The 18,971-nt window shown below is 39.1% G+C and overlaps 1 protein-coding gene across 6 annotated transcripts in view; it reads right to left on the reverse strand.

The window, feature by feature from the left end:
• The window catches only part of anks1b (ankyrin repeat and sterile alpha motif domain containing 1B), a 236,551-nt gene that overhangs the window by 83,772 nt on the left and 133,808 nt on the right, over nt 1–18,971 (reverse strand). For all 6 annotated transcript variants that reach the window (XM_067581321.1, XM_067581317.1, XM_067581316.1 and 3 more), the window contains 2 exons: nt 15,215–15,351; nt 576–762 (listed from right to left, as the gene is read on the reverse strand). In XM_067581321.1, coding sequence (XP_067437422.1) covers nt 576–762; nt 15,215–15,351 — 324 coding nt within the window. The remainder of the gene's footprint in view (nt 1–575; nt 763–15,214; nt 15,352–18,971) is intronic.

The raw sequence follows: 18,971 nt of genomic DNA on the forward strand, positions 1-18,971 counted from the left end.
TTGATGATGTCTTGGAGCCTAGTTTTTGAGATATCCGGTAGAGTTTTCCCCTGAAAGTGCTTGTTTGCATCCTAATTTCCAGTTAAACAGACTTGATCCTCATCTACAAACAAAGAATTGTTATCATCTAATACAGTAAAACCACTGAAATGTCCCAGCTGAAATCAGGCCCTAAAAGACAACCACATTTTGGTATTTAATAGCAATAGATACAACTCGAAAACATCACACCGGCATTTCAGACAATATTTAGTTCAGTGGAATTGCCGTGATCAGTGGATTTCCTCCCAAGGTTGAAGTAAATCTGCGTAAATCTTTTGCAACAAGTTCAACTTTGGACACCAGAATTTCTACCACTGACCAAAAACAAACCATCGACAGTACTTAAGCTTAAGAGAGACATTTGGTTTGGTAGACAGTTACATGACGTCCCTTATTGTCCTGTTACTGACCAAGCTAACTAGCTTGCTAACTGACAGTTACAAGCCTTTACTCAACACAGCAATTCTCTTCATGGCCTGATGCTCATGAATTGATTATCTTCAGCCCAATCCTGCCCGCTTCATGAGTCTTACCTGTGAGCTGACAGTCGTCGTTGGAGCCTGCAGAGTCCTCCTGGTTGGGGCTGAGGGGAGGGCTGGCAGGGGGGCTGGTGCTGAAGCTGGCGTAGCCGAGGGACGAGCTCACCTCACTGGGCTCGCAGCTGTGGTTGACTGGCCTCTGGACGTCCAGGGACGAGGACAGAGAGGTACGCTGCTTGGGCTGGACACAAAGAGAGTTTGGAATCATTAAATAGAAACTAAAACTATTTATGCAACTGATTTATCTGCTTTTTTAATTCTTTGCTTTTCCTTTTATGTGACGTTAATACATTTTAATTTTATACATTAAAAGTAATGTAAAACCAAACCAAATACATTGCTCCCAACCACAAATAGACCAAATTGGCAATAACAATGACTACTTTTACATGCACACTAATATTCCACTATTATTACGACTATGACAATATTCAGAATTTGATGGTGACGGTGACGACTGTAACTATAAATTTACAATATCAGTCATATCAATATCATTTATAAATATCAGGCAGTAGCTCGCTAATATTTTTCCCCTCGCTGGTTTACTTCACTGCCTGCGGAGATCTTGTGATTCTCGTTCCCACGGGAGCAACCCTGAAAACCCGGGAATATTAGTGGAATATTTATTTTCATTAGCCATGTAAACAACTTATCTTTTTTGGGATAAGGGCAAAAACCAGAATGTTTTGTGCATGTAAATGTATTCAATGTCAGCCAGTTAAATGCTTCCAATGAATAACGATGGTTCTTCTTTTACCTTCAACTAAAGTATCAAAATCAGAATGTGGTGATTCCACTTTTATGGATTTGGTGCCTTTTAAATATTATACTGTTGATTAGAGTTGAAAAAAATTTGACGATGATTGACTGTCAACTACTTAGCTCTTGAAAATTGTGATATTTTTAATTTTTTAATTTTTTTTTTTACATTTCAGTCATATTATAGTCTTTAAGAGAGTTGCAGCCCCATTGTTAATTACTGTATGTTTCATTATCATACTCAGTCTTTATTCAAATTTTGTGAAAAAAAAAAAGTGACCAATTTTTCTTGTTTTATGCATCAACTTTTTAAATGCGATAGCACTTTTTAACTCGTACACTGTTTTGCTGGGGTTTTTTTCGTGGGACTTTATTTAGGTTTGTCTAGCAACTTCTGTTCTACAAATATTTGCCATGCCAGTTTCTTTGACTTGATCTACCTTAAAAAGTTGTAGAGAAATGGCAAGACTGTGAGTGTGAGTATGTTTATTATTACATTATTTGGGGACAGAAAGATGGTCCCCACAAAGTAAACTATTACATTTGAAGGTTAAGACTTTGGTTTAATGTAGGATTAGCTTGGGATTCGACATAATTAAGATTGAGGTAAGTCCCCAGGAAACAATTGTTAATCAATACAGTGTCTGCCTAAGTGAAAAAAACGTGTATTTGTATGTGCATGACTCATTAATCCTGACACCTGACCGATACAGATGTCATTGTGGTTAATGTAATGTACAATACAGAAATACAAGTAATAAATAGAGATATGGACAGAAAGGAATAGATGATAATTGCTTGCAGCTAAGTGAGAGAGCAAGACAAAGAGACAAAGCAAAGCAGGGGACAAGTGAAACTGTAGACTGGCATCTGGTAAACACATCTTACATAATGAGGCATTTGCAGCTCTCAACAACCTGCTGCTTTGCTTCACTAACAGCGCAGGCAGTTAAAAACCTGCTGGTGTATGTGTGTATGTGTGTGTGTGTGTGTGTGTGTGTGTGTGTGTGCACACAACCTAGAGGATGTAAGCAAAGTGGATCAATACGGTGAACTATAAAGGCAAAATAACATCCTGAAATATTGAGAGACAGACACATGACAGGACAACCTTCACAAGAAGCTCGCTTACTTATGTGTGACTCAAGGCACAAAAAAAAACAAAAAAAAAAAAAACAGAAAGAGAAAAGGGAGAGGATGTGAAAGCAGAGAAGGAGAGAGAAAACTCCTTTCCATGCACACTGCTCTCAAATTGGGCTTTGAGGACTCTTCAGATCAACTCAACTAAACTGAAATGAAAAACAAAAGCAAAACAACGACAGGAAAATAGGTTGAGCAAAGGAAGGGCATGAAACATTAAGAGCATTGTACAAGGAAAAATGAAAACTGAAGGTGAAATGACACAGCGAGTGAAAATTAAAGCATAACAAAGAAAAACGAAAGAACAAAGAAAAGACGAAGGACATGATGGGAAGGGGTAATCATTTCAAGCTGGAGAAGATGGAGGTCAGGCATTAAAGATGAAGGATGAAAGAAGGTAAGAAACAGGTATAGTAGGGTAAAAAAAGGGAAAAAGGGTGATGGTCATAACAAAAAGAAATTTAGAAAGGAAAGTCAGAAGGGAAGCAGAATTTAGGATGGAAGGAGGGAGGAAAGGAAGGAGACGATTAGTATTATAGGAAACGAAAGAATGGGAGGAAGAGGAAGCTGCCAGTTATCAGTTTATTTTGATATACACCACCTCACATTTTATATTGAATGTTAAAAAATGAATGCTGTGGAAGAACCTTTATCATCACAAAGGGGGAAAAAAAAGCTCTATTAAAGGAAAATTCCACTGAAAAATACTAAAAATATAGCAAAACTTAGGTCTGTTGTGTTTTGTCCTGCAAATAACTGAACAAACAGAAGTCACACCGAGACATTTTCAAACACACAATTTTGTATTTTCAACAATAATTCATGTTTAGCAGTCATGTACGGAGGAGCATAGAGGAGGCACAGATACTAGACACAACTGTCCCAACTACAGCTGCAGTAACATCGACTTTTTTTTTTTCTGTGGCGAGATGGTCAGTAGGGAATAACACCACAGCAGCAGCAGCAGCAGCATCCAGGGAAGTTTAAAGGACCAATGCATCAACCAGAAAAGATCACAAAAGCCCAGAAAGTCGACAGGGGATAAATCTGATGATGTATGAGCCCAGTGGGGAATCTCTGACCGGACAGGAAGTGGGACATGATACAAGCTTACTGTCACTATAGGTTGTTTTTTGTAAATCAAGCCAAATGATTATTTATTTTAGAATTCCAAAAATGTACATTTGCAATTATTATTTACCTGTGTAAGACATAAGAAACACAAACTAAGAGAAACAAAATCATGCTAACTGAACATACGCCTGCATGAATACAGAAGCTGTAGTGTTTACTTTGCCGCAGGCTTGATAAACAACAAAAAAGACCCAAAATAAATGAGAAGAAACAGCAGTGAACCCCGAATGATGGAACTGCTGTGATGTGACTCTGTGGTATTTCAAAGTGGGAGGTTGAGGCCGCATGCGTCTTCTTTAACAAGCCGTCCGATGTTTTAATGACTTCAACTTCCAACTCTGCAACTTCAACTTCTTCTATTCATCCTTTAAGCGTCTCTTTATAGCGGCACTTATCTCTGTCTTGTCCCTGTGTGTTTGACTTCTGCTTCTTTCTAACAACTGAAGGCGTCTTCTCTCTCAAGTTGGGCTTATTAAGAGTTTGCACATGCACATTAACACACACATACTCACATATACGACAAAGCATACACACATACTGTAGCTCTGGTTGGGGCTTAGCGTTCACAATGCGAATGGAAGGCAGGCTAATGAACATGTCATGGCCGATTGGAAGGGGATTAATGAGCGCAGACACACAGATGCGCACACACACAGAGGCAGGCAGGTCCTCTGTGCCTGACTAAACTATAGAAAAAACCTTTTTCCCTGCCTGGCACAGCATCCCTGGGGGAAGACATGCTGTTTAATACTTCACTAATGTGTGTGTGTGTGTTTGAGTGCTGGTAAATGACATACCCATTAGCTAAAAATGTCATTGCTCAGCTAAAACGAGGTGAGATGCATTTTTTTTTTTTTTTGTTGGTTTTTTTTGCAGTTGAGTTTGCTTGCATGCATTCAAAACTGCTCATTTCTGTGTGAAACTGAGGAATCGAGTGCTGATTTATGAATAACATGATTATCAATTATCATAAAATTATCATGACTGCCAGATCAGATAGAGTTCGGAAATGAGGGTGTCCACTGTTAATGAATGAAACCCATAGTCATTTTAAAAAAATGCTGCCATTTCTATTGATTTCTCTTCTGGCAAACCAAATATGCAATTTAACATGAGCAGGAAACTGAAAGGTAATTATCATAATGGTTCTAATTGATATTTTCAGTTGTTGGAGCAATTACTCTTCTGTTAGCAGTTACTGATGCAGGATATGGAGGACTGCATGTCTTGTTTTTATTTCTTTTTCCATTCTTACCCTTGTTTTCTTTTCTGTCATTATTCCAGTCGCCTCACACATCCACAGAAAGATGTAAACACACAAACTCAGACGGCAAAAAAAAAAAAAAAAAAAAAAAAAAAAAAAGCTCAGAAGAACAGAGCAGATGACACATCAGCATGCAGAGGGGGAAAAAGAACAAGAAAATGGAAAAATAAAAAGTAGTAAACATCGAATCCCCTTTTTCCTCACATCCAAAAAACCCTTTAAACTAGTATTCTATGATTCAGCTCATGATTTGACATCGCTGCTTTCTTTCTGACACATTCTGGCTTTTCCTCTCATTTGTTCTGTATTTTTCTTGTGATGATCAAGCATCTTTTTCATTATTCTCTTCAAGCAGAAAGTCAACAACGGTGACCCTCTCAGGTACTGACACACTTTGAGACAATTTCAGCAACATTAACATATATAGTGTCCCAATCTAAACATGCTTCATGGGTCAGGGGGTTCACCCTCGTCCCTCCAGACGTACATTCTCTGTCCACAAACACTAAAGTACAGTTATTTAGTGCTCTCATCCCTCTGGCCTGCTGGATTAAACACATTCTTTATTGCCTTTTCTGTTATAACAAATGTAAATATAATCCGTCTCTCAGTGACTCGTGATAAATGTGTACAGTAGATGCACTCATTGGTATCATAGTAAGTCCGCTTTAATGCTTGATTTGTGTAAAAAAATATCTAGTGCTAACTTTTTTCCAAGGGATAATCTCTTTAAGTTTAGTCTATTCAATTAAAGGGGGACGTATCACGCACATTTCTATATTTATATTCTGGGGCTCTACTGGAATATCTTTGCATGATTCACTAATTTATCTTATAGTGGCTCAGTTCTTCTCAAATACATCTGGATATGCTCGAACCAGAATCAAATTTGAAATATGCAAGTGAACAATGTGAACAACCTTAGCTACAGAATGGACGGCTGTTTGTGGGCGTGCACGAACAACCTGATGTCATCACGAGAAGAAAGTAGAGGCAACATTGCAAATGAAGTGTACCAGCCCTCTCTTACTCCTAACTCGTCAAATACTTTTTAATGCACTGGGTACCCCTTAATGTCATTTTTTAACGTGCACCGTAGTCCGATGGACTTCTGTAGAGATCCCACCACGTCTGATGACTGACAAGAGCTCACTTTTACCAATATATCAACATAAACCTTACATATGCTTGATGGGACAAGCAATGACACTAATTCTGGTCTCAATTCTGTCACATTTACACTAAATAATCCACATAAGTCTCTTTCTAAAACACAACTGAGGGAAGAAATAGCTTGAAAACTAGAATCATGCATAACTTAGAATATACAGTAAAACAGCAGCTCTCGTCGTCATCTAAATCACTTGTTGTGGTGTCTGTATCCTGGATTCAGTTAAATATTGTTTTCAAGATTGCCACCTCATAACAAACAGCTTGTTTTTGGTTATTACTACCACACACAAAATATAATCTTTTTACTCTCTTGCCCATTATCTGCCATCTCTCCACTCTGCAATTTTGAGACACTACGCTTAACTGTAGCTCAGTTTGAACTGAGAGTAATTCACCTTTGTTCTGTTTTTTTTGTTTTTTTGTTGCCATATAGAGCAATAAAGCAGATTTCACTCTAAACCTGTTGTGGCACACAATCTAAAATGCAGTGCAGAGGCTCGGCTCACCACTAATGAGGGGAATGAACTGCATGATTTATTGAAATAATCTAAATGCTACAAATCCTTTTAATACGGGTGGGAAATAGCAGGAAACGGCTCAGATGGTATAACTCCCACTGGAGAGCTTTTAGCATTAGCTTGAGTCCGTTAAATTAACAGTATATGACCCACATCTCTCCTCCGGGGCCACAGGCTTCCTTCTGGCTGGGAAATCAAATCTCTTTTAACAACCACTCACATACAAACACAGCAAAATGCTCAGGTAGAGTGCAGGTAGCTGCCAGAGAAGTGGTGATAAGAATGAGCTGACCAAGGTAAGTGAAGCTAAACTAATCTATTTTTTCACCTTATGGTTTCTCCATCTTCCCTCTTTTTTGCTTCCTGTCCCTCTTTCCTGAGCCAAACAGCTGTCATGATTGTTGGATTGATTGTGTGTGTGTGTGCACGTGTGGTGTGTGTTTGTTTATGTGCGGTGTTAGCTCAGCCTACAACGTGGACTCGATAACGAGCCGGCGTGAATGAGTCACACTCATTACAGTTGTATAGTGCATGTGCTGTAGTTACACACAGATCCGAGGAAATTTGCTGGAAGATTAACTGACTGGAGCAGAGAGAGATCATCGAGTGACAGCGCGTGTGTGTATCCAGCACAAACACAGGCTCAGCGGCTAGCTGATTGACGAGTGTGAACAGATTAATGAGCTCTAAATGCCAAAGTGATTAGTGATCTCTCTGTGTGCGTGTTTTATTAAAGGTTTTCTGGTGAAAAAATGGCTCATCGCAGGTTTAATAAGTTGCACACTCAGAAATATATTGAAATGCTGATGAGACAATGATTATCTCACAGCTATGAGCCTTAATATTAGTGGAGCAATAAACAATTACTTTTACTTTTGGTCAATCTGTTGATGTTTTATTAGATTATTTAGTCTATAAAAGAGACCACAAGGCAAGATACTCATTTTAAAACGATTAAACAGAAAAACTAGCTCACATTTGAGAAGCTGGAGACAGAGAAGGGTTCATATTTTTGCAGACAGATTGTCAGAACTGTTGATTACATTACAACAAACTAATGGTTTGGCACTATTTGCTATACACTGCTACATCTACTTATGACTTTCTTCTGGGTAACATGTTAGCAAAAATTGCATTGAATGCGTCTTTTTCTTGACCTGTTGAATGTTAGTCAGTTACTTACATTTTAGCCCTGGTTTCATCAACCATCTTCTGAGAAAAATAGATAAAAATTTGTCTGTTTGGTTTCTTACATGTTAGATTTTTTGACCAGCTACTTGTTTACTTGCCATGTTATGCCAGCAGGCAGCTTAAAAGTCACCTGTGTGAGCTTGAGGTGTTGATTCGCAGTGTGATTTATACAGTAGTACTAGCAACACTTTTATATTAGTCTTACAAGAATCATTTGATTCAGTTGACTTTGTTCTACATTGAACATTGTAAATAACTTTATAAAGTCAAGAGGTTGCGATATGTAGCACATCATCGCCAGTGAAGCTCTGTAAACAGAACCGCATCCCCACACATGCACTGTGGCGTCTGCTGTACATAGAACTACTCTCCAGAGGCTGCAAAATGTGATTGCTGTTACTAGTCTTTGGAGCCATTTCTAAAAAACCTAATGTGCCCAAACTCTTTCAGGACAAGGAACGTGTCACCTAGTGCGTTTTTAATAGTTTTTGGACAACAACGGAGGTCTACAGCACAGTGGAATAAGATATATCAAGCTTTGGTGTAATGGGACCAATTCAATGTTGGTTTGGCTCTGCACATGAGATTTGTTGACAATAAGAAAAATATAGAAAATTACCAACCATATCCTTTAATAGAACTTAAGTTTTCTAGTACTCCCCTTCTACTGTTTTGAACTTTGAGATCTGAACCAGCTATGTAGTTCAAAAGTATATCTTTCAGCTGATCTGGTTTGTTTATTCTAATTGTTATTCTCAAAATTTCTCTCCACTGATGTTACCTCACCTTTAAGTTCACTAGTGTGTGTTGGTAAAAACAAACCATCTCTTCAAGAAACACTAAAAATCAATTCTTTTATCGAGGTGAGACTGAGTCTAATGTTCCTTAAGTGATTTGCTCAAGAGCAGCTTGACCCTCAGTTATTTGAGGAGAGTATAAGTCAGTTTTCCTCAAACAGATCCTACAGAGGGGTTTTAAACAAGGACCTGGTTGTGAGCCTCAAACCTCTTACAGGCTGCTGCTGTCTCCTACGTGACAGCTGTGTTGTATTCGGTACGTTTACCATCAAGTGCTTTGTGTGTGTGTGTCTCTGCATCCTCTCAACCTCTGTATGAGGAAAATATCTATTATCTCTACACCTCTTTGAAGCATCAGAAACCAGTTACCCTGCCTTATCGCTTATCACTCCGCTCAGAGTACGTGTCGGGCTGTGGGTATGTGGTCAGGAACGCTATGGGCTCTATCAGATTGTCATTGTGTGCATTCTTGTATGTGTTCATACATATGTAACAATGTACTCATGTCTGACAAGATCTGAATGTGTGCAATGCATACTGTAAAGTAAATCCACGTGCATGTGCGTGTGGCCCGACTATGACATGCTGTCATACTTGGAAAACAACGACATAGAGAAGCTGTTAGGGCCACATAGACACACATTTGCACCTTCCAGAGTTGTAAAATCCTGTCTGTGAGTATTACAAGCCGCTGTGTGGTGTTTTAGCTTTTGAGAAATCTTTAAACACATTAATCTGTTGCTCCAACTTGACTTCCTGGATTATATTTCATTGTCTACCTTAAACAATAAGTCCACACCCCTTGTTTTAATGCAGGGCTGATTTCAATCTGAATGCAGCCTAACCTTCACCCTGATCTTAACCTCAATTTAATTCTAATCTGAATCCTAAAACCAAGACTTTTATAAGGGCTGTGCTCAGATGAAGGCCTATTAGAAGTCAAAACACAGATTGTGGAGCGGCAGTAACTTTATCTTCTGTCCTTCAGATTTCATTGTGAACAGTGGCATTAGCACAATAACACATTGTTCCTACTACAAGGTTTTCTGTCTGGGATATGAGTTTTCACTATGTGTTACATACGACGTAGTGAAGCAAAAGCTGAGCTAGATTAAACTTTTACGGCAGGGCACTCTGCGTTGGGACCCCTGCTGTGCCAACACCAGCACCAGTTTCATTCATTACGTTCGATTTAGAGTTAAAAATCCATTTCCCTGCAAGATAAATGACAATCCTGATAATCATTAAACACTTACCACTGTTTTGAAGGTATTTATAGACCCGTTTTATATAATACATACATGCAATATACACAAAGAAGTGATAGAGGAGACAGTGCATAGTGTGTGTTGTTGCGTCTTATGTGAGCATGTGATTGTTTTAGATAGCTTCAGCCTTTGTGGGTGCAAACACACACACACACACACACACACACACACACAGAGGCAGGCAGCAAAGTAGGACACTGAGCCAGTGGGTACGACACTGATAACCCCATGATGCATTGTGCGTTTCAGTCCTTCTTGCTTTCCCTCTTTCTGCATCCTTTCACCCCTTTGATTATTCCCTTATTCTTTCTCTTTTTCACATCCCATCTGACCGTGAGTGTGATCAAGAGCTTGTGGAGATCTAACATGTCCAGCTGACAGTTTGGACAAGAAGTAAAGGGATAAAGAAATAAAAAAACGACCCAGACACTAAGCCAAAGGATTCCAGTCAACATAGCTGCTGTGATCTCTTCACGCTTTTACAAAGTGATCATGTGTTTCTTTTTTTTTCCCAGTGACTGGCTTGCAGTCAACACTACAGCAGCATTAGCGCTACATGAGCTGAATAATTTCTTTTAAACTTGAATCTAAAGACCAAAATTACCAAGAACACATTTTTATTTACAGTAACAGCCTTGGGGAGCTTTGTCACAGGAGGGAGGGAGAGTTACACACTGCAAAAAATATCGACCACGGTAGCAAGTCACGGAGTCTAACAAGTCTTTATTAGTTACTTAAATTCAATGAGAATCACAGTATACACAGGAGGAGATAGCGCTACTTCTTTCCAGTGCAATTGCATTACTTAATTTGCTAATTATTGTTTGTTTGCAAAGGAAAAAGTTAAATTATCATTTGTTTATGACATCTAGACATTTTGCCACATACTGTAAACATCTACATGCTCCTAGTTTCCAGATTTAGTGTTGGCTTTTAAGAATTAGTGGTGAATATGGGAAAGAACGATAACTATCATCACTAACATGATCAAACTGGACATCAAGATGACAACGGTTAGTAAAGTTTTCAAAATCACATAGTAAAATGTTTTAAAACCAATAGAGATACAGATTTTATGGAGACTGCAAATTTATAACCACAACCTGTGGGTGTAGAGTTTGAAAGACGTTTGGAGGGGTTTAACAAATGATATTATTGAGTTGCATTATGGGAAATGTAGAATCTTGAGTTTTTGAAGCTCGACCCCTACTGAGGACTAAAAGTCAGGAACTCTTGACCGATGCTACTTCGATTTTTGACCATTCTTTAGTTTAATGTGTAACTTGCGAGCCAACTTTGTGGAACTGCACCACTAATGCTTGAATATCCCTTTTTAACTAATCCTTGTTGAGTGAAATGGTTATTTTCATGTTTTACAACAACAGAATCTAGTAATTAGAGGAAACAGAAGCAGTGGGGGGTTCATTCACTGCCTTGCTCACTGGAAGTTTAACCTTTGAAATCCTTCATAAGTTTGCTTGTTTAGCATTCAGTTTGCTAGTATAATAATCAGGAAATGCCGTATTTACTACATACACAATGACGTGTGTGACATTATAGAGGAAGCAGCTGAGTAAAATATGTTTTTCAGCACAAACTAGAGCCACTGAGCTACATTATGTCATTATATAACTGTTCATGAGATGGCAACATCACTGTCTTAACAAGCAAAAGTGAAATTCAATCCTTACTTTCACTGGAAAGCCCCTCTGGAAGGCTGACAGCATGACATTAATATTCTAGTACTGAAAACAGGAAGGACCACAGAAGCCCAGACTCTTGTATACAGTCTATGCTGCAACAGTCATGCGTGTTTGTCAGAGCGGGTGTTCGGCGTACAGCGTATACTGATGAAATAGCCAGCGGGAGCATTAAAAAGAATGAAATGAATTCTAGAAAATTAATTAGGCGCTATAAAATTGAACTCTGGTGCTCCTTGATTATGTGCGCTTCAAGCCAAGCGGAGGCCTGCTGGGCACCACATGTGATCCCTCTATACACATTAGTTAACATGCCAGAGAAAGACTCATGATGAGAGGATGAGGGGTGATGATGGCAGATGGGAGGGTGAGTGAAAGGAGGAAGAGAAGGTGTTGAGATGAATGAAGGACATTCGGAGGGTTAAAAGAAGGTAAAGTTGTGAGGATTTACAGAGGCTGTCCATCCTAGCGAGACATTTAGAGTCATTATCAACCCCATAATTCTTATTTTCTTCAGAAAAGTTAATAATAAGGAAGCAAGTGTCTTTGTCTTAATAAGGAAGGCACACTTGATTAAAAAAAACCTTGAAAAAAGTTAATTCACAAGGTAATTATGTCGCTCTGCTGTCACACTAACTAACAGTTTTTGATTCATTACCAAAAAAAGCCGTGACGAATATTTTTTTCAGCGTGCAGTCACACATTATCTGCAGACTGAGAAAACAACTGCCTTTCATTATCAAGGTGCGAAACGTTCATGCTGCACTCGTGTGTCTGATACTATCTTCCCGGTGACAGAAGTGAGAGGACTAAATGAATTGCAAGTATCACTAATGAGGTTCATTTGTTGTCGCATTTGAATCGCTGAATGTTGATTTGGATTTTTTTCATGATCAGTGGTGTCCTATTAATCTATTCTGTTGTTGTACAACTCTGTCACAGAAGCAACAGAAAGACTGAAGTTATGTGAGCATTTCAGATATAAAATAACAGGGTTTTTCCTTCAAATACGATTATACTGATACTGTACATATTCATTGCAGATTTCTTTAATACTTCAGCGGAGGCCCATGAGGCTCCTTCCCTGAAATAATCCTAACGCAGCATTTTTATTAGATTCCACACAAGTGTGATGAGTCATTTCTGATGATGAACCCACCTTAGCTTAAGGCTGCCAGGACACAACTGAATATGAACAGTCAGCTGGATTGGTTTCTCCATTTGATCCCCACTAACAGGAGATGAGAGCGTCAGGTGATGCTAAACATGTCCTACCCCTTACAGTAGCCGTCAGATCTTTACTTTCACTTTAAAATGTACAGAATATTTTTCACTAACGATGTGAAAAAGATGCTCCTGCATAGATAGGAGATGGGATGAGGGGAAATGGATTTATGTAAGAACCAAGATTTTTAGCTTCTAGGATTCTGAATTGATTCACAAAAATCTATTCTTGTATGCTAACAAGATTTTGATTTTTTTTCTAATCTGAATATGTTTATTTTCAGGCTATTACTGCAGTGTGTTGTGCTCTAATACAGGGAGGATTTACTCATTTTTTGGCCATTGCTATACCAAACATAACTGGCTTCTAGCAGGTAAGCTGACCAATATTGATTGACCAAAACATTGACAAATAAGCAGTTATGTATTTGAAAAAGTAAGGGAACTGCAGTAATTTGTCAAAAAGAAGCTCCCACACACTGTAACACAACGAGTTCTGCAGCGATGTGTTCACTGTCCACAGCAATTAACGTGAACATACTCGCACTCTTCTCATTTCGAGAGCTGCAATGGCTCTAAGACATTGTAGTGGGCACGTTGGGGAAAAATCTACAGAAAGGCTGCTCTTGAGGTTGAAGAAAGAAGGGAAAGCCAAATGTGATGTCTCTTTTTTTAGAGCTTTCACAATGGCTGCATGTTGCCAATGCATGGTATGTGTTATTTTATTCTACTTGTTTCATACTCAAAAACATGTTTTCTATCGCCAGTTTGTTTTTAAGGAGGTAGAAGAGGAAGTGACATGTTCAGAGGTACCATAGACCATATATAAAGATGGACGTAGCAAGGCATAATGTCACCCATTGGTTTGCATTGGAGCCAGATTGAAGCTCAGAGTTGCTGCTTACAGTTAGCACCATCTTTTCCACTTGACACCAGGACCTTCCAAATAAGTTAACGTTAGCTTACTGGTAAGACCGAGCGGTGCAGACTTGTGCTAACATTAGCTAACTAACACAGCAGATATCGTTATCAAGTTACATTAAACTTACCGAAATATTGCGACAATAGTCCGAATCAATCATAATCACAGCTTTCAATCGACACCCACATGAAAGACATCAAAGCTACTATTCCTCTTTATATCTTATTAATGAGCAATAATTTCCAAAATGACCACAAGCACACCTATTAGAGGGCCTGTATTGAGAGACTGAGACCACAATGACTCATTGAAAAAATGTATTGACTCACTATTTCTTGAGAGAAGTTGAGTATTGCACCGTATGTAGTTGCCGCTTGCCATAGACCAATGAGAGTTCAGAGAGCAGCAAGAACAATGCAGCGGGCTTTAATCTCCCCTCACCAGTCTCAATACAGGTGTGCAAAGATACTTTTCATATAAACTGCAGAAATTTGGAAATGTTACACAAAATTGCGTACAATGTGGCCCTGATACAAATCTTAACTTTTCACTACACAAAAACACAATTTGAAAACATACATATGAACCAGACTGGTAGCAGCTGAGGTAAATAGAGAATAGATTGAGGACATACTTTGAATCTGAGAATGGAAATTGAATCAAATTTCCATCCCTGATAGCAGACATTGATGGGGACACTAACTGTGTGTGTTTACAGGTGTTTACATGATATAGTATCCCAGTTTTTTTCCAACAGAAACCCAGTTAGCATATTCAGGTTCTCAAAACCAGGACATGGGCTTTTTTTGGCTTCCTGTAAGCAGGATATGATGTTTAAATTCACCAACATAATGAGATACTTTGATATACCAAACTCAGATGTGCTTTGAGAGTGACTGCCAGAGCAAGAGAAACAGTGAGACACAGAGAGAGAGAGGAGTGCAGATGAAATGAAACAGAGAGACAATCAGACAGGGTGAGAAACAGACAGAGATGTTTACCACTGTGTGTGTGTGTGCGTGTGTGTGTGTGTGTGTGTGTCTGTGTGTGTGTGTGTGTGTGTGTGTGTGTGTGTGGGTGTGTGTGGGTGTGTGGGTGGGTGGGTGCAGGTGTTTAAGCTACTTGTAGGTGGATACTGTGAAGTTCAATAATACATCCAGTGCCTTTGCTACACATTCATTAGTGTGTGTGTGTGTGTGTGTGTGTGTGTGTGTGTGTGTGTGTGTGTGTGTACACCAGGTATTCCTCATATTGTGGGGACGTAAATCTGTTTAAACATTCATGTTGTGGAGACTCGCCTCCCTTATGGGGACAAAAAGCAAGTCCCCTTAAAGTACATCATTAGTTTTTGGGTGAAGACTTGGATTAAAATTAAGGTTTAGTTTAGGGTTATGTTAACTTTAGGGTTAGGCATGTGGTGGTTGTTGTTAAGTTTGGGTTAAGTCTCAAGGAAATGAATATAAGTCAATGTAATGTCCTCTGAAGTGATGGAAACAAGTAGAGTGTGTGTGTGTGTGTGTGTGTGTGTGTGTACACTCACCTGTGGGCGGATGACTCTTTCGATGTTCTTCAGGGCCGTGTCAGGGGAGGGGGGCGAACAGTCTGGAGTGGGGCCTGTTGAGCAGTTGCCATGGTTACCGTGCTCCCCCTCACTCACCGGTGCATGGGACAAGTGACCTTGGAGAGAGAGAGAGAGAGAAACAGAGTGAGAGACAGGTAGAGGGAGAAAGGGGAGATGCCAGGATCATACTATGCATAACATTTATGTCTTTCTAGATGGTCACTACGATGAGATGATCCTGCCACGACATGTCAAGTTTAAACTACGACCAATCATAACTTGGGAGCTTCATGATCTGCATGATCAGGGAGGAGCTACAAACAGACCTCCAGTATTAAGAAAGCTAAAAAAACAGAAGTAGGAGAGAAAAACATTCTAGTCTTTCCACTGGGGCCTTGTGAATAACCCTGGATACATTCAGTGATAAAAACAACTAATTAATTTCTCATTTTCATTCTCAAAACCCAATATCTGCTGGATTTTACCATTTCCTGCCTAATATCTTGTGGTCTAGTCCAGACTTCAGAATTATGTTCTGCTAAAATTGTTAGTCACAAGTTGTTTAATCTAATATTGACTTTCCAATATTAAAAAAAGTTCCAGATATTGCTTTTAGAAGTCCCTAAAACAAGCAAAACTGTGGAAAATGAGTTGAATTACAATATTTCATCCTTGTGACAACAAGACAGCCACGCTAGCGGCTTTGTGAGACTTTGAGCTAAATGCTAACTTTATCAAGCTGACATGCTCAAATTAACATTCGCTACACTAAACACTAAGTACAGCTGAGGCTAATGCTATTAGTTCTGCAGGTATTTGGTTATAAAAAAGTCTAATTCCTAAGTATATGACAAATTAAAATTTTGACCTGATGATGGTGCCAAAGGAAAAGTCAGAGGATCATCAAAGTTTCGGATTCATCCTCTGGGACCATGAAAGTTTCTTGGGGAATCTGTTATCTGAATAGTTGTTGAGATACAGTATTTAAGTCTGGACCAAAGTGTGAACAAACAAACCGTCCAACATTGACATTCCTAGAGCCACGCTGGTAGCATGGCTAAACAGATCTGCTCCTCACCCTAATGCGAGTCAAAACAGCAGTATTTCGTCCAGAACGTCATAGATCAATATCACATCACACAGCTTCATTTCAGTCTTCTCCAACAACCAAAGTAGCTGGAAACATGTTTTAGACTCACAAAAGAAGAACAAAATGGACATAAGATTAGTCCAGAGAGCTTGGACAGCATAATCCAAGTCCAATTCTCCATCTGAATTATTTTTTTGAAACTTTCTTGAAGCTGTTTGCCGCCACTTCAGTTACTTCGGAGAAGGATAAAGTTACTGCCAACCAGCCGACAAGCTTTTATGTCATATTGGCATAAAAATGAGTCCTTTGTACAATGTTGGGTTGAGTGAGAAATGGAAAAGAAGGTTCAGCTCAACGCCAGCTGGAGATCCTAATGTGTCACGCAGTGTTTTTCCACCTAATAGCGTGCAGGCAATAACACAGAGGTAGCATGAGGGAGAAGTGAGGAGAGTGTATTTTGTGAATTGATGAGCCTCGACAACAACCACAGCAGGACAATATGACAGCTGCCCAGTGTAGTTGATGTCTATCTCAGGTTCTCACACACAGTAGACGTGTGTGTGTGTGTTGAGCGCAGAACCGAGTGTCGGAGCTAATTTCCCCAGCGTATGATCATTTTACAGAGGGAAGGGGAGGAAAAAGTGCAATAAGAAGAAAAGAAGAAGGGAAGAAAGGAGAGTGAAGTGCTGAGGAAGCTCAAATTAAATTTCAGAGGGAGAAAGCATCTGTCTTAATCAACCGAAGGAGACGCAAAAACACAGACCGACACACCTTTCCCAAACTGCTTGTCAGTTGCGCTGATACACAAACACATGCTGGTAGCTTTCTGTCAGCTGCTACCTGCCTACATGGATTCTAGCAGACACCAAAATATCATCCAATTGTGGTGTGAAACCCAGCCAGGACTTCAAACACACACACACACACACACACACACACAGAGCATAACATCACTATCACTAGTCACATATTTGCTGTGGAGGGATTGTTGTTTAAAGATACAGTATATGAATGATCCATTATCACATTTTAAACCAAAAACCAGAAATAAAATCAGTATTTCTTCAAGTATTTTAACTTCAAGTATTGTTCAAAGTGTGATTTATCACAGCCCCCGCAAATCATGTATCCAGAAAGAACGAAGCCACAGAGAGGAAAGAAAGTGCGTCTGCTGATGATGTTTTGGATAATGACGCCGTTAATGATAGAGCTTCTTGTAATTTAATGAGCTGCAAACACCTTTGCATTTTGTTTCCCAGGATGCTTAGAGGTTGCTGTGGAGGATTTGCGTATTTAAAAAGGAGTTCTCTCCCTCTCTTGTCAGCAGGGATCAACTACAAGAGGAGGATCCTGGTGGTCTAAGACTCGCAAAAATGTCAGCAGAGGACAAAAGATTGATGTTATATTTCTTGTTAAGGTTGAGGACTAAGAAAAGGTGTTTCAGATCGTGGCTTCCCTTTTCGGTCTCCAGTATTTAATGAGATGGTTTTGTTCAGACTTTTTTTGGCCCACATATTTGGATTCATTTCATTCTTATGTATAAACTCCCCGTTTTTTGATTCCTGATTACAGGATCATTACTCTCACTAATGGATGAGGACATGGACAAAAAAATCCTGCAGGTTTGACACCTTTCGAGAGATACATACATTGCAAAAGGTGCAAGATGGAGGTTGATGCAATACAGACATAATACATAAAGTCAGTCCCTCTAAAACTGAAATAGTGAGAAATACTGAATCCTGATGGAAACATACTGAGTCTAAACATACTGTAGTTAGTCCTAGACTCCAAAAAAATACAGAGGACATGACCACAGTATCCTCAGTGGTAGATAGAGCCCTTGATAGACAGTAGCTTTGATGTGGTTCGAATTCACAGACATCCAATTTCAAGTACCTGTTCAGTTGTTCAAGATGCTGTCCCCAAAATCTAATGACTTTCCTTGATCATCTACTCATTTGTTGCTGTGGGATCATTTCATTTGAATTACTAAAGAGATGAATGGAACATTAACGACCTGCTTATATGCTTGCCAATCTGGATTTTAATCTTCGCTTGTGTCACCGACTTGAAAGCCTCGGTTTCTTTCCAAGAATCCAAAAAGCTTTGATTTCTGGTGCGACCGGTCAGCAGCATTTAAACTGCTGATTTTGAAGTGTGTGTATGAAGTCAGTTTTATCTTTGAACCTTCAATATCTCATCACGTTTGAGCTTTTGTTTGTTGTTTACCTGCATCTTTGACTCTTGATTATGTTTTTTGAAGTGCATTAATACTGTGTATTTTCAAGTCCTGTATCTCCTACAAAGTAATAGTAAATTGCTTTTTAACTGCGATAAATAATAATGACTGGGAAATCTGTTGGGAGAAAACCTTTTGATTTTTTGATTTATCGTCTTCAATGAGGCGAAAGAAGAAATTCATGCAAAGACGCTGCAGCAGGAGGGGCACAACATCCTCTTTACAACAGGAAGTGGTGGGGTTTATTGTAGATATATTTATAACTTTGAGCACTAACAATATACATACTAGCATGAGAGAAAGAAAACCAAGGATGTATGCCACATGGAGGACATTCAAAGACACAACAAATGCCTAGAAACATCCTTTAATAACTCAAATACACTTTAAAACTCCAAAATACA

The sequence above is a fragment of the Thunnus thynnus genome, chromosome 23 (assembly GCF_963924715.1).
Source record: "Thunnus thynnus chromosome 23, fThuThy2.1, whole genome shotgun sequence".
NCBI classification, from domain to species: domain Eukaryota; kingdom Metazoa; phylum Chordata; class Actinopteri; order Scombriformes; family Scombridae; genus Thunnus; species Thunnus thynnus.